At 34.0% G+C, this 16575-nt stretch overlaps 2 protein-coding genes across 2 annotated transcripts; both read left to right on the plus strand.

Moving 5' to 3' along the window:
- Positions 1-2942, plus strand: LOC109008641 (RNA-binding protein CP29B, chloroplastic-like). The gene is made up of 5 exons (XM_018988818.2): positions 1-464; positions 725-826; positions 1040-1366; positions 2222-2326; positions 2665-2942. Exons 1-4 carry the CDS (start codon positions 105-107, stop codon positions 2282-2284), a joined length of 852 nt encoding a protein of 283 aa, XP_018844363.1. The 5' UTR covers positions 1-104; the 3' UTR covers positions 2285-2326; positions 2665-2942.
- Positions 2943-7691: 4749 nt separating this feature from the next.
- LOC109008642 (protein CNGC15a-like) lies at positions 7692-12961 on the plus strand. The gene is made up of 8 exons (XM_018988819.2): positions 7692-7840; positions 8452-8544; positions 8679-9226; positions 9701-9913; positions 10219-10511; positions 10862-10973; positions 11340-11576; positions 11949-12961. Exons 3-8 carry the CDS (start codon positions 8738-8740, stop codon positions 12645-12647), a joined length of 2043 nt encoding a protein of 680 aa, XP_018844364.1. The 5' UTR covers positions 7692-7840; positions 8452-8544; positions 8679-8737; the 3' UTR covers positions 12648-12961.
- Positions 12962-16575: the final 3614 nt, after the last annotated feature.

Here is a 16575-nt window from a genome sequence, read left to right on the forward strand (position 1 = left end):
TCTCGCTCTCCCATAAATATCTTTAGGTTATAATCGAGAGAGCCTCCATCTCCTCCTTTGAACCTTATCTGTTGGAAGTTGGAGCTAGAGCAAGGAGACCAGCCATGTCTGCTACCGCCTCTTCCCTTGCACTCCCATCTCTCACACACAAGACCCTTTTCCTCTGCAATTCCAAACCCACTTCCCTCTCTCTGTTCTCTCTTTCCCCTTCTCCTCTCACCCTTCGTTGTAAGCCCATTTCCGTTTCCGCTTCCTTTCTTCGCTCTGCGCCTGTCTTCCACACCCCCTCATCCCGGTTCGTCCGGAATGTCACCCTTTCGTCTGAGTTTGACCAAGAAGAGGAGGTCGAGGAAAGAGGCTTCTCCCCTGACCTCAAACTCTTCGTGGGTAATCTTCCTTTTAATGTTGACAGTGCTCAGCTCGCCGGGTTGTTCGAAAGCGCTGGAAATGTTGAAATGGTCGAGGTATTATTTTTTTTCTGAACTTTATTTTTCCCCTCCAAGTATGTGTATGCTATAAAGGTTGGTTTTTTACTTAAAAATAAAAGGTTGGTTTTAATTTTTGATTTCTTGTGTGTGTGTGTGAGATTCAGTGGTCTGCCTTTCTTTTCTTTTGGATTAAATTGTTTCTCTAAATATTGGCTGTGGGAAAAGCAAAATATATCTTGGGATTCTAACATAAGAAACCTGCTTAGTTAGATGTGCTGAAGTCTTTGTTATTATAGGTGATTTACGACAAGACTACTGGAAGAAGCAGAGGATTTGGGTTTGTGACCATGTCTACGGTTGAGGAAACTGAAGCTGCTGCTCAACAGTTCAATGGCTATGTAAGCACATGTTCCATGTACTTGGTTTTATTAGGCGTTCTATTTCTTTGGTTTTGAATCTTATTTGGTGTGAAGGGGGCTCTTTCAGAAGTTTCATTGTAGTAATTGCTGTGTATCCAATTTCCGGTTTACTTGTCTTGTTTTATATTTCTTGAGCACTGGGTGGGTGTATGGGTTTATTGCATCTGAGCAACACTTCCTGACATTTGACAGGAACTCGATGGAAGAGCATTGAGGGTGAATGCTGGACCTCCTCCACCTAGGAGGGAGGAATCCTCCTTTAGAGGTCCCAGAGGTGGGTCAAGTTTTGGTGGTGGCCAAGGTGGGCCCAGTTCTGGTGGTGGCCACCGTGTTCATGTTGGTAACCTTGCATGGGGTGTTGATGATTTGGCGCTTCAGAGTTTGTTTAGTGAGCAAGGAAAGGTCGTTGAAGCGAGGGTGATTTACGACAGGGAGAGTGGCAGATCAAGAGGTTTTGGTTTTGTAACCTTCAGCTCTTCCGCAGAGGTCAACAATGCTATTGAATCCTTGGATGGCGTTGTAAGTATAGTAGCACCTTTTCTATTGTTATATTTCATATGATGGGTGAATCTGTTGTTTGATGTATGTGCGCGTTTCTTTTATTTTTGAGTTACATTGAAGTAGTTGGTTGATCATTAACATTAATTATCAATCTTGCTCTGTTCTTTTCAGTCCCTTTTTATCCATTGTTAATCAACATTTACCAAATCATATCGTAGTGTATAATTGAAATAAGTAGTTGGTCAGGATACGCTGATAATTTACAGTTGTCGTAACTTATCACCTGAAGTTTGGTTATATCGGGTGCACGATTGATTAAAGTTCCTTGTAAGTAGTAGTTCTGTAAACAAGTCCTGTTTTTTATTATTATGTGAATTTATATTATGTGAAAAGAAAGTTTTATGGGAGCTCCAATATAGATAACCACTAATGTTGTTTGGCATATTAATCTGGGTATGAAAACTTGTTTGTTTTTTGACATGTGCATTGCTCATTGATCATCATTTATGTGTTGAACTGATTATGATATGCTTTCCCAAAGTAATATGTATGTGTGTATGCACGTGTGTATGAATGCTTCTATTTATATCTTTATCTCTGGATTACCTATTCTCAGAATCACGAGTGTCACTCATTCCTTGAGAGTGAAGCTCTCAGAGTTTTGAGCCATTTTTGACGTATCTTTAATATTTTAAAGATAGTGAATAAATCCAAAAGTCTTGGATCCGGATCTCATTTTCTTGCCAAGTCAAATCACCAATCTTGACTTGATTTTGATTTGGTGCTTTCAGCTATATGGTATCGCAATAAATTGTTTACATTTTCTATCCAACAATATTTACAATTTTTCATTGTGAAAATTTGCTGGTGTAGGACTTAAATGGCAGAGCACTACGTGTGAGCGCAGCGGAAGCAAGGCCAAGACGTCAATTTTGAGTTTTGAATCTTTTATAAGTCCTCGACCAACAGAAAAACGGGGTATACTCTTTTAGCTTATTGGAATATAATTTGGATCTTTAAGAGTTCTGCTACATACAATCACTTTTGCATATTCATTACACTCCATTGATGTGATTGGCCAAAATAATTATTTTATATTAAAAAAAAGTGACTTAGCCAATCACATTAGTGAAGTGCTCAAGGAGTACGCAAAAGTGACTGTACATACAGGTTTTCTTTGTTTTATGCTGGTTCCTTCTTTAGCTGCCCAGTTCCTCAGATACTCTCAGCTTGCCTGTCCAAATGAATACGAAGTTTACCCAGTTATCTCGTTTATTTATTTACTTTTAACGCAAATCTGCATATCTTTGTCTCAGGGACTTGGGAGTTGTGCAAGCTGGAGCCTACTGCTGTTCATCAAGAATTTACAGAAAACTAATTAGTTTTTGGGCCTACAGATGGACAAGAGCTGATAAACGTGCTCTGATCTGAAGGATTGTTAATTTTGTATGTTCTGAATGCCATAATCCAGACAGGAAACTGATGTGTTGAGACATCTTTTTGTCACATATGGTAGATCCAGTACAAGGGTATATGTTATTTGGCTTTCCCAAATTCGTTTTGAGTTGTGGATTTTAATAGGTTATTTACTCAATCCTGGAAATTCGTAAACTATTTGCAGGCAAGCATAAAACTTTGTGAGAATAACATTTCGAGGTAGGTAAGCCGTAAGCCCACCTGAACTCTTTATTGGTTCACCACTTCCTTTCAGGCTTTTCGGCTTGAAGAAATGACCATTATAACTAGTTCTCCAATGGCGGACGGAGGAAAATGAATATCGTGAGGGATGAAATTTGTTTGTTTTTAGTTCATTCACCATTATCTAGCACAAAATCTTTTCATATGCTGGGTTACGATACTTGGAGAAATAACCCAAATGTGTATTTGCAAGAGGGTCTTGGAACGCGAAGGTTTTAAATATAATTATACGAAAGGAATCTTATAAATTAATGTAATTTTATTTGATATATTAGATTTATTTTATAATAAAAATAATCTTATAATTTGATGATTTATATTATTTCATATTAATTTATGAGATTATTTTTATATAATTTTATTGAGTTATAATATATTTTTCTTTAAAAATTCATCGAGGAGTTTGGATATACCAACTTTGGTTCGAGAGTAGAGCCAATCGGACTTCACGGAGGGAGATTTTGGGTGTGTTGGGATGTTGAAGTGAGTTGAGTTGAGTTGAGATGATAAAATATTGTTAGAATATTATTTTTTAATATTATTATTATTTTAGGATTTGAAAAAGTTGAATTATTTATTATATTTTGTATTGAGATTTGAAAAAATTGTAATGATGAATTAAGATGAGTTGAGATGAGTTTGAGATCCAAACTCACCCTCTGACTGTGATATATTGACTTCATTTGTTCATTAGGATTAGAGTAATGTTACGTACAGTTATAGAACGTACAAATGTTGTACAGTCATTTAAAAAAATATATATATTATTAAAAAATTAATTTTTTTTATATATATTTTATATTTATTTATTTTTTTCAAAACGATTACACGGTTCTTATTATATTCACAATTATAAATATTATTTCTTCTAGGATCAATATATTTGATCGGCTGCAGTTTCTAGGGATGGCCTTTGCGACAACGGACACTTCAAATTCAGGTCAAAAAAGATGGGAGAGATTTTTTGGAGAAAAATTATAATTATATTTTTATATCACACATTTATTTTTATTTTTTATTTTTTAATGTGTACAGTATAAAAATAATGAATAAAAAAACTCTTTTTAAGATGTAATTGAGATTTTCATTTAATAGAGTATTGATACAGTTTTATGAAGTATTCTTTTTTAAAAAAGTGAAATTTATTATTAAAAAATATATTTTTTTATTTATATACTAGATTTAATTATTTAAAAAAAATATGCGAAATTTATATATTTTTTAAATTATAAATATAATTTCTCGGATGAATAATGTGGCCTCTTCCCTAACCTCCCGGCCCAAGTAAAGGCCCGAACCAAATGACTGGTCCAAATCCCCACCGCACATTCTCTACCTGAACTTATCCCTTCCTCTTTTTTTTTTTTATAATTCAATTGTGTGTTGACTGTTGACTCTTTAAACAGTTCAATTAGTGTCTTGTTTGGATTTGAAAATCATCTCATCTCATCTTTTTATCATATAAGATGAGTTTAATATTTTTTATAAAAAATTGAAAAAGTAATGGTTTCACATATAAACGATGTATTAAGTTAAAAAAAATTGTGGGTCTCACGTGTAAGAAAGTTTTGAGTTGAGATGAGTTTAGTAATTTGAGAGTTGAGTATTTGAATGACTGAAATTTTAAAATAGTATAATTTTAGTGTAAAATATAGAAATTTTAGTAACTTTACATCATATTGAATAATGAAATAAATTAAAATATTAATGAAATTAGTTAAAATATTTTATATTTTACAGTAATTAGATATTATATCCATTTCACTTGAAATAAAAATTCGTTTGTAGATAAAAATATAATAAATGAGCATCTGTTTTTAAAGCAATTTCCATTTTAACAAAGTCTAATTCTTTTCTTGATTAGTTTCCAACCATCTAATCATTTTCATTTTATAGATTAATGCACAAAATTATATCTCGCAATTCTCATTTCACTTAATCTCATTGCCAAACATGTAAACATAAAATTCATCTTATTCAAAATTTTAAAACACCAAAAATTAATGCAATGGCGGGATTCCATTGCTATGGTGGTTAGGGTTTTTCGGCTCCCAAAATGGGCCGCCTCGTCGCGGCTAGGATGGCCCCTCATGGTGGCTGCTAGTTTTTCCATAAATTTATTTTTTATTTTACTTGTTATATTATACATAAATATTTTTTCACTATTAATCAAATCCATTAAAACTATCTTAAAAAGATTTTACAACCATTCACAAACACGACTCTACAATCTCTACTATTCATAATCATATCTTACACATCTAGACACCATGCCCTAAGTACTCACCACGTATTAAATGTAACAAATGATTAGAAGGGACTTTTTTTTTTTTTTTCCTTCTATTCTCAAGTAGGAGGAAACATCTTGTACATGAGACCAATTATTCAAGTGTCCCACATGAGTATTAACGTGTTAATGTACGAGGAAATCAATACTTGATGACATTATTGTGCACATATCCACTTCTTAATCTTATTGTCCTCAGGAAATTATCAACATTTAAATTGCATGCATTTTTTAGGATCATGATATTGGGCATAGAGTGGTGCTACACCTGCTGAGGGTGTGGATCTCGATAAGACTAATGTTTTATTTATTTATTTATTTTTCTATACCCTTAAATATTTAAAATAAAAAATTCATAATATCGTTAAAAAATATTTTCTTAATCAATAAATAAAAAAAAAAAAAGTTGTGGAGCCCATAATCGGGACCCAACTCTCTCGGTGGCTTTAGTTTTTTCCCTTGGCATAATACTTGACAACTTTTTAATAGAATTTGTCGATTTTATTTTATTTGTACTTTCATCAAATGGGGACTGCATTGTAAGTTTAGTTAATTTTATTTTTAAATTTTTTTTAAAATTATAATAATATTTTTATCAAAATTATATATATTTTTTCATTTAGTGAAATGTTTGCACATGCAGTTCATATTTAGAAACTGTAAATATAATTTCTCTTATTGGATAATATTTCTATTTCTCAAATTGTAAAAAATATAATTTAAAAATTAAAAATTCGGTCAAAAAGTTTTCAATTGGTATGCTTATAACTCGTATTGTCAATTATTATACCAACTTTCATTTTCCATTTTTCTTAAATATCCAAGTAACACTATCTTAAATCATCGATCGAGTTATAAGCCAATTAGTATATTATAATTAAAATATTTTATAATCTGAGCTAACATATCAAGTCACGTAAGATTGTAAATTTATTTTTATAAAATTTATATATAAACCAAACATTTGTCTCGAAAGAAAATTATTATGAGAGCTTTTAAATACCCATGAAAAATAAAGATATTCTAAAAAACTCATTCAAATTTAGTGCATTAATGGAGTGAAGTCGTCGTCTTGAAGCGACGAGGAGTCGCAATACATCAAGTTACGATTCAACTGAGCCCAGTAACCAATATTTGGAAGCACCCTTGCATGGTTTGAAATTCGGATATGAGATAGAAGTCAACGAGCCGTGACACGTCTTCTTTTCTTTTCGAAGCACGATTCCTTCGTCTGTCTGTAAAGTGCAAATGGTGAAAAAAAAGATGTCCTCAATTCGACAGCTCTGCTCTCTTGATTCTCAGTTTTGTCAAATTTTATCGTGAAAAATGCTAGGTCTACCCCGATGGGTGCATTTTTATTTTTATTTTTATTTCTTTTTATTTTCATGATCATTAAGATCCATTTGTGTTTCATATCTTCTGATTTAATTTCATCATTATAATTTTTTTAAATTTTTATAAAAAAATATAATAAATAATTCAACTTTTTTAAAATTTAAAATAATAATAATAATAATAATATTAAATAAATAATATTTTAATAATATTTTATCAATTTTTAATTTTTATTTTAATTCATCTCATCTCAATTTACTATCCAAACGAACTTAAGAAACTGATTGAATTAGTTTTTTTAATGCTCTAATCGTTAGGTTTCATCGGTGTAAAACCACCCTTTTATCATCCTCTAACCTGTAGTCCGGCAAGAAGTTTAAAATTGTACAGATGAGATGAGATGAGAAATTTGAAATTAAATTATTTTTTATATCTTATTTAGAGATTTAAAAAAATTATAGTGATTAAGTAATGATTAAATGAAAAATTAAAAAGTTAAAAATTAGATATTTAAAAATATTTATATTTAAATAATGTTTGACTATTAAGATGAGGGAAAATAAAATAAATATAAAATGAGATTAGTTTGAAAAGTTTGAAAAGTTTCGGGAAAAATTAAAGTTAAATTAGTACATCCTGACTACTGCTTCTTTCATTTTTCTTCCGGGTGCGGTTACTATACAGTTCCATTTTGACCGTTGGGCAATATAGCGTAATTTTTTTTTTTTACATTTTTTTATATACTTAAATATATTTAAAAAATAAAAAAAATATATCAATATATTTAAAATCACTTTCTTAATTATTAAGTAAAAAATAAATTTTTTTTTTTTACTAACGATAAAATAGAGATGTCACTTTAAAGAGACAAAGTAGTGTTTCTCTTTTCTTAAACAAGTGTTGTACAGTCAGCAGTTTGTCTTTTTCTCATGAATGATGCTAAAATATGGAAACTCTTCAAACACAGGAACGGTTTATAATATTAGAAGAAGACCTATACTTTTATGAAGTGTGCCTTCCAATCCAATATGCCTTAACCTGTTTTTCTTTTTCTTTTGGTTCGTCATACACAACTATAAAGTTCCATGAGCTTTACATTCTCTAACTTAAGCTACAGGTTAAGTCTTTGGCTGAGCAGGAGATACAGAGGGAATTTTCTTCATACCGTGATCGTAAGTTTTCACTTCTTTCTTCTTGAATTGCTCTGTGGATATTGTGTTTTGTGGCATTGTGCCCTTCATTCTTGTCCTTTCTGTTTTCTGTAATTGGTCACCACCCTTCTGCAGCTCTAGTTTGTTTTTGCAGATAGAATAAGTTGAGATTAAGTTAAAAGTTGAATAAAATATTATTAGAATATATTTTTTAATATTATTTTTATTTTGGAATTTGAAAAAGTTGAATTGTTTATATTATTTTCTATGAAAATTTAGAAAAATTATAATAATTAGATGAGATAAGATGAGTTGAAAGGAGTTGTGAAAACAAACGAGGCCTAAATGAGTTTTTCTTAACTTTTGTTTGACTGAATTCAACACTGTAAAGGTCACTTGAGTTTCTATTTGGTTATTTTAGTGGCACTAAATGATGTAATGAAACTCACGTGTTCACAAGCAATTTCTAAATGAAACAAGGCAATCCTTTTAGCTTTTGCAAAAATTTGTTACACTTTTCCTTTCGAATGATTATTAAGAAGACTATGTATGAAAGAAGTTGAGTTCTTTATGTTTTTGACTTTTATTGCGATTAACTACTTGATAAATGCGGTGCTTTGGTATGTATTCAGGGCAGACGAATCCCACCGATTGAAAGCACATTTCTGATATGTTTCCCAAATGCCATGGCTTTGCTGGGTAGATCAAGATATGCATGCTGTAAGGTTTGTCTACCAAAATCCTCTAGCACGAGTCATGACATTCAATGCATTTACTGTTCATCAATATGTGGATAATTCTCCTAATAATTCTTTAACAATTTTGTACTGAAAACTTTCTTACTTCCCTGAATTTTCAGAGTACATGATCTTCTCAAAACTGCAAATCTCCACATGACCGCCCAAAAATAGTCTTTTGATGCGAATCTACATGATCAATGGTAAACGGACACCTGATTTGAGCCTGATGGGGACTATGAAAGATTCAACAGGAAAGCCCTTTGGTGGAAGAGTGCTCTCTAGAGTCTTCTCAGAGGATTATGATGTGGTAGAGAAGATAGTACTGGATCCAAGAGGAACTTTTGTGGATAGATGGAACAAAGTTTTTTTACTGGCTTGCTTGATTTCACTTTTTGTCGACCCCTTATTTTTTTACCTACCGGTGGCTTATGAAGAAGCATGCATTGATGTTAGTGTATCCCTTGAAGTGACCCTCACAGTCATTCGGTCCCTGGTTGATGCATTTTACATTGTTCAGATTGTTGTTCGGTTTCGAACTGCTTATGTTGCTCCGTCCTCTCGAGTCTTTGGGAGAGGAGAGCTTGTCATTGACCCTTCAAAGATTGCTTCAAGATATCTTCATAAAGACTTTTGGCTTCACCTTATTGCCGCCATACCCCTTCCGCAGGTATGTAGGCAGTTATAGGTCAATTTTATGTTTGGTTGATACTCCTCTGATTTCAGGAATTCTCTTTGTTTTTTGCACACCATGCTTATGATCCACTTCATTGCCTGAAATAGAAAGAAAACATACAGAACATGGAATTTATAAGTTACTTCAACACAAACCTGTTATTTTTCACGAGTCTGAGAATTCGTTTCCTCTTCTATTTATGTTCCTTTGCAATCTGAAGGTAGATAAAGACCCATTTGTTTGTAGGGAAATCTCTCCTGAAAGTGGGGATCGGATAATAGGCTATTCTAGTCCATGGAACGGAAATTATGAGTTCACTTCTAATTAGATTGTATGGGTTTTTGAGAATTTATTGCCTCTCCTTCCATTTTCCATGTTAAGCTTAAGATGCCACCATCAGAGAATGCTTTCTAGATTTGTAACTCCCTGATGTGAACTTGAATTATTTAAATTTTCATATTATGGTAGGTGTTGATTTGGGCTGCAATCCCAAGCATAAGAGATTCGGAAATGACCCTTTCAAGTGTTGTTCTTCGTTTCCTTATCATTTTCCAGTACCTTCTGAGGCTATATCTTATCTTTCCCCTCTCATCTCAAATTGTCAAGGCCAATGGGGTTGTGATGGCAACAGCATGGGCTGGAGCAGCATATAATCTGATGCTCTATATGTTGGCAAGTCATGTAAGTTACTTCTATAAATCCCTATCTGGACAGAAACCTGTCATCCAATAATTTCTCCTAGACATACTGAAAATGTTTTAGAAATTCTTCATTATCTGAAAGATCATCCTACAAAAACCTTACTATGGTTTATGTTTCTTTGGGGATTTTTACAAGCTTGATTGTCTGTTATATGAGAAGCAATCAGAACTAACTTGTAATTCTTTGTTTCCTCTCTATCTTTCTGGCTCTTTGGTTGTAGTTGCCATTGATTTGTTCAAGCAGTGGATAATTTGATTCCACTTCTTATTATTGTTTTTGATAAGGTTTTAGGATCTTGTTGGTACCTCTTATCCCTTCAACGACAACATGCATGTTGGAAGAAAGTCTGTAGTCTTCAACAACAAGATTGCAAAGAGTGGTTTTTTAGTTGCCGTGCAGTGAATGAAACAAGTAGAAATGCCTGGTTTAAGACCAGCAACATCTCAATTCTTTGTGGTGCAAGTACTGACTTCTTTCAGTTTGGTATTTATTCCGACGCATTGACTGTTGGAGTTACAGCCACAAGTTTTTTAAACAAGTACTACTACTGTCTTTGGTGGGGCCTGAGGAATCTAAGGTAAGTCTGGACTACACATTACTGTGTGAAACAAGAAAACTGTTCCATGATGTCAATCCCTATCATTTGAAGGCACTACTATCCTTCCAAATGGAACTATCACAAAAAAGTAAAAACAGAAAAAATGGGACTATCATGACAGTGAACTAGTGCCAATCGAGATAATAGATTCATCTAAGAAGCTATTAGAAACAAGATAAATTTAAATTTATATGCCATGCAATGCAATGTGGAATGCAGGTAAAATATATATCAGGTTTCTCTTCTAAATCATTGACTCAAAATTAAATGCTCTCAGAAAATGAATTTTACACTCCTTTTTTTCATTGTCTAACTATCAAATATTGCAGCTCTTTGGGACAGAATCTCTTCACCAGCACTTATATTGGAGAGATTAATTTTGCTGTTATCATTGCGATACTTGGATTGGTGCTTTTTGCTCTGCTTATAGGTAACATGCAGGTACGTGTAGCTGGTTGAGGACTTTCTGCTGGCCCTAGAAAATCATCTCTAAAATAAGCTTTGAGATGTTTGTGTTAGGCCTCATAAAAGTTTGATAACTAGATACAGTTCTATGTTTTCTGTGGGCGGTCCATACAAGTTCCTAGAAGATGCTCTATTCATATCATTTCAAGTTTTCTGTTGAGTCACTATAGCATAAGCTTTTTCAACCATAATCTATTTAAAACTTCCATTAAGCTGTTGGACTTAAGTTTCTGGAAATCATTCTTTATGGTTGTTAGGACTCATGTCCTCCCATGTAGTCATTCAGGCATGTTCTATTTCAAAAATTCTGAAATTCTGCTGTACCTTTTATCTACTCAACAGATGTACCTCCAATCCACCATGGTAAGACTGGAAGAGTGGAGGAGTAGGAGAACAGATGCAGAAGAGTGGATGCGTCACAGGCAACTACCACAAGATTTGAAGCAGCGTGTGCGAAGGTATGAACAATACAAATGGGTTGCAACTCGTGGAGTTGATGGGGAAGCTGTTCTTAAAGGCCTTCCAATGGATCTCAGGCGAGATATTAAACGCCACCTCTGTCTTGATCTAGTTCGACAAGTAGGTTTCCATTTCTTCTCTCATTTCTATGAATGAATCAATTTTGTGAGATTTTCCCAATTAGTTCCTTGATTGCAATTCTCTTTTCTCAAGTACTTTCTAGTAATTTGCTAATGAGTGGACTGTAAAAAAATATTATAGTTTTCTTGTCAGAGTATAGTGCATGCCTTCAGATTCACTTCAACTCCTTGGATGTCTTTCTTGCTTCAGATAATACCTAACTACCATATCCTCACTATTGCAGTGGAGGGATCCCTTTTACTCTTCCTTTTCTGTTTTATGGATCAAATGGGTCACTGTGAATTCATAATACTGAACAAAATAACCATTAGATCTAGTTCTGATTCTGAACTTCTTATAAATGTAAAACAGGTACCACTCTTTGATCAGATGGATGATAGGATGCTAGATGCCATATGTGAAAGGCTGAAACCTTACCTATGCACTCCTGGAACTTGCCTAGTTCGTGAGGGCGATCCTGTCATTGAGATGCTTTTCATTGTCCGAGGTCGCTTAAATTCTTACACCACCAATGGTGGCCGCACAGGGTTCTTCAACTCATGCTGCATTGGTGCAGGCGATTTTTGTGGTGAGGAATTGCTAACCTGGGCCCTGGACCCTCGTCCAAATGTTCTGCTTCCCTCGTCTACACGAACTGTGGAAGCTATCACTGAAGTTGAAGCTTTTGCTCTCGTTTCTGAGGATTTGAAGTTTGTAGCAGCCCAATTCCGAAGGTTGCATAGCAAGCAACTCAGGCACACATTTAGGTTCTACTCGCACCAGTGGAGAACATGGGCTGCCTGCTTTATTCAGGCAGCTTGGTTTCGATATAAAAGACATAAAGAAGCAGCTGAGCTCAAGAAAATGGAGATTCTAAAGACCTCTGTGCCCAAATCTGCAGTAGAAGAGAGTGCATCATTGCCTCCACACTGCACAGGGTTTACCATATATGCAGCAAAACTGGCAGCAAGCACTAGGAGAGGTGGAAGCATGCGGCGTGCCTCAGAATTTGACATTCTAAGCTCATTACAGAAGCCAGTTGAACCTGACTTTACCATGGAAGATAGGTAAAGAAAAAGCCTCCTACATCAGTAAGCACTGGTAAGGGTGTAAATGTATTTAGATATGTTGCATAATATCTTGCCATTCTGCAGGTTACAAAACTTGCAATTTTGGCAAAGCCTCAGTAGTAAAGTCTTTCCATTGATCATTTTTTAGTTAACGTTGTCTTTAGGATTTTGGCCCAAGCTAGTAGTTCATTAGTAGCCCAATTATATGTATGCTCCAGGACCAGCTTACAGCTGCAATTAAGGTTATTAAGATTACACATCCATGAATGTAAAACTAAGTGTGCAATAATATACAAAATTTGATTTGATCGGTTATGTGGTTGTAAAATGTGATTGTTGATGCCTGAAAGACTAGCAATTGACAAAGAAAAGAACTTTTCACTCGGTTTCTGAATCTACATCAGATTTTGACATATATATATATATATATATATATACACACACACAGGACAATAATGACCTTTCTTTATGACAGTTCTTTGATTGTCGTGGTCTGTAGATGGAAAGGAAGGGACCGATCTTGATTCCCTTTGACTAAGCAACTGAAGTTCCCAATGAGCTGTGTGGTTGATTACATGTAATGCCTCAAACTCAAAACCATAAATGGACAGAGTTTCGCCTATATTTTTAAAACTCTCTCCCTATTTACAAATATATATCAAATACATAATCTTTAAACTATTTACAACTATAATACAATGATCCTCAAAAATCCCGTCACAAGTTCGGTCAGAGTCATTAAATTCAAAATGATTACAATATAAATACTCCAACAAAAGCTGTAAAATAGCTAAAATATGACCATAAGAAAACTCTTTGTACACCCAAAACCATATTCAAGCAACAAAACCATTAAGTCCCAAAATTTCCAACCTCAAGTGACTAAGTCAAGTCCATTTTGGAATCTTTGACTCAAAAGCTATCACTTCAAAAGAAAGAACCTCCTACAACTCTGAAAAGTATGTGAAATGAAGTGGTGAGCTGCCACGTGCTTAGTAAGTAGCAATTTAATGGGGGTGTGGGAGTTAGCAATTTTCTTGATTATAAGAGATTGAATAAATTTCCAATAAAATAATGTAAGCAATACACTTTTATCTCAACCAATATATTTAGCCAAATATCATATTTAAGGCCACGTGATAATAGAGAAATCACCAATATACTCCAAAGATATCATGCCACGAAGACATCATGCCATGAGGGCATCAATATATCACAAAAATATCATGCCACAAAGACATCACGCCGCTAGGGACGTCAAACATGTCACAAAAATATTCATATAATGGGCTAAGAATAAATAGCATGCTCACATTTAATTTTCAAATTTAATAAACCACATAGCATTTCTCAAACATTCCAACCGTTACAAAATTTACACAAATCCCACAAGAGCCAAAATAGCATAAGAATGTGCACAAATTCAAAGTTTACACAAGTTTGAAATATAATACCCAAGTGCACAATTTCAAACAAAAACAAAAGTTCTTTTATTAAAAACCCATTGAAGAGCCACTTACCTTGATTTTTAGTCAAAATGATCACAATATTCATCTGCCAACGATCACTCGGAACCTATTTCAAGGCCATTATAATCCGTCAACTTCTACTTTCAAAATGATCTCACTTAATTCTACAGTTTCACACAATCCTTAATAACTTGAATTTAGACTTGTTCTAAAAGATTATCCTCCAAAATTGATAAATTCCAAATTTTTAGGTTACAGATATGCTACCGGACAGCATGTAAACATGCCTTTATCCCCTTATTATCCCAACGTAAATAAGGTCTACACTCAACCATATAACAATGACATAAACCTGGATTAATTCTAGTTAATACTCACCACCAACACTTGAATATTAAATTCATATTCAATACACCCTAACAGCATAATCAACTAAGTTTATTTCATACCTAAGGCTCGTTGCAATTTACCCCAAAATTGTAAGGTAAAATGTGGATCTCTATCTAAAACAATGGTACTGGCACACCGTGTAACCTTACAATCTCTCCTATATAAATTTGGGCAAACTCGTTGAGAGGATAGTTCAACTTAATTAGAAGAAAATGCACCAATTTCGTCAGTCTATCCACCACTACCCAAATTGCATCGTCCTTTATTCAACCTCAGTAACCCTGACACAAAATTCATAGTTATATGATCCCACTTCCATTCTGGAATAGGAAGAAGTTGCAATAAACCCGAAGGTCGTTGGTGTTTCCACTTTCACCTGTTGACACGTTAAATATTGCTCTACAAATCTGGCTATTTCTCGTTTTATGTTATTCCACCAATATGTACCCCCAATATCTTTGTACATTTTAGTACTCTCTAGGTTTATGATATAACGAGAATTATGGGCCTCTTCTAAAATTTATCCTTTTATTTTTGGATCATTTGGCACACAGTTCGTCTCTAAATCTCAAGATACCATCATCTGACATGTTAAATTCATACTTCTTTCCATTTTGTACTTCCTCCATGATCTTTAGAAATTTTGCATCATTGCCTTGGCCCTCTTTAATTTTCTCAATCAAAGTGAGTTGTACACCCATTGTGTTTGGCATGTGGAGTATTTCTAATAGTACGAGAATACTTGAAAAGTGTTGAGGTATGTTGGCTACCCAAACGTAGCATTAATCTAGCTAGGTAAGATCGATAATTCTCCACTAAAATCTCAATCTCATACCTTTCTAAATCCAACATGATTTGCCTCTGAGTGGTCACTAAAGCAGCTGTAGCACTAAAGGATTTCCTGCTAAGTGCGTCTACCACTACATTTGCCTTACTAGGGTCGTAGTTGATTGTACAATCATAATCCTTAATTAATTCTAACCACCTTTGTTGCCTCATATTTAATTCTTTTTGAGTAAATAGATACTTCAGACTTCTGTGATCGGTGTAAATTTCGCACTTCTCACCATACAAATGGTGCCTCCAATTTTTTAATGTAAATATTACAACAACCAGCTCTAAGTCATGAGTAGGATAATTTAGTTCATAGCCCTTTAACTGCCGGGAAGCATATGAGATCACTTTTCCTTGTAGCATCAGCACACAGCCTAATCCTTTATATGAGGCATCGCTATAAATGACAAAATTATCAAAATTAGAGGGTATGGTTAACACCGGGGCAGTAACTAACTTATAATTAAGCTCTTGGAAACTACTCTTGCATCACCAGTCCACTCGAACTTAACATTTTACCTTGTTAGTTGAGTCAATGACACTGCTATACGAGAAAACCCTCTACAAACATCATATAATACCTTGCGAGACCTAAGAAATTGCGAACTTCACTCACATTAGTAGGCCTAGTCCATGTAGTCACAACCTCAATTTTACTAGGTTCTACCATAATTTCATCTTTGGATACGACATGTCCTAGGAAAGTGACTTGACCAAGCCAAAACTCACATTTCTTTAATTTGGCATACAAGTGTCTTTCCTTCAAAATTTGTAGTACCAACCTTAAATGCCCTTCATGTTCCTTCCGACTCTTAGAATAAACCAAAATATCATCAATAAAGATAATTACAAATTGATCTAAAAACTCTAAAAAATCTCTATTCATTAAATCCATGAAGGCAGGTGGGGCATTGGTCAACCCAAATGGCATAACTAAAAATTCGTAGTGCCCATATCTAGTCCTTAAATCCGTGTTTAGCACATCTTCCCTTTTCACCTTCAACTGATGATATCTAGAACGAAGGTCAATTTTAGAAAATACTTGAGCTTCTTGTCAAATAAGTCATCAATGCGGAGAAGGGAATATCTATTCCTTATTACAACCTTATTTAACTCACGATAGTCTATGCATAATCTCAAACTCCCATCATTTTTCTTCACAAATAATATTGGTGCTCCCTAAGATGATATACTCAGACATATGAACCCCTTACTTAATAACTCTTGCAATTGTTT

The sequence above is a fragment of the Juglans regia genome, chromosome 3 (genome assembly GCF_001411555.2).
Source record: "Juglans regia cultivar Chandler chromosome 3, Walnut 2.0, whole genome shotgun sequence".
In the NCBI taxonomy this organism is placed as follows: domain Eukaryota; kingdom Viridiplantae; phylum Streptophyta; class Magnoliopsida; order Fagales; family Juglandaceae; genus Juglans; species Juglans regia.

Bases quoted from the DNA above. Each gene is read 5' to 3' on its own strand.
- LOC109008642 (XM_018988819.2), top strand. From the start codon at position 8,738: ATGCGAATCTACATGATCAATGGTAAACGGACACCTGATTTGAGCCTG. The intron at 9,914-10,218 runs GTAAGTTACTTC...GTTTTTGATAAG, and splicing joins TCTATATGTTGGCAAGTCAT to GTTTTAGGATCTTGTTGGTA. The intron at 10,512-10,861 runs GTAAGTCTGGAC...CAAATATTGCAG, and splicing joins TGGGGCCTGAGGAATCTAAG to CTCTTTGGGACAGAATCTCT.
- LOC109008641 (XM_018988818.2), top strand. From the start codon at position 105: ATGTCTGCTACCGCCTCTTCCCTTGCACTCCCATCTCTCACACACAAG. The intron at 827-1,039 runs GTAAGCACATGT...GACATTTGACAG, and splicing joins CTCAACAGTTCAATGGCTAT to GAACTCGATGGAAGAGCATT. The intron at 1,367-2,221 runs GTAAGTATAGTA...TTGCTGGTGTAG, and splicing joins TTGAATCCTTGGATGGCGTT to GACTTAAATGGCAGAGCACT.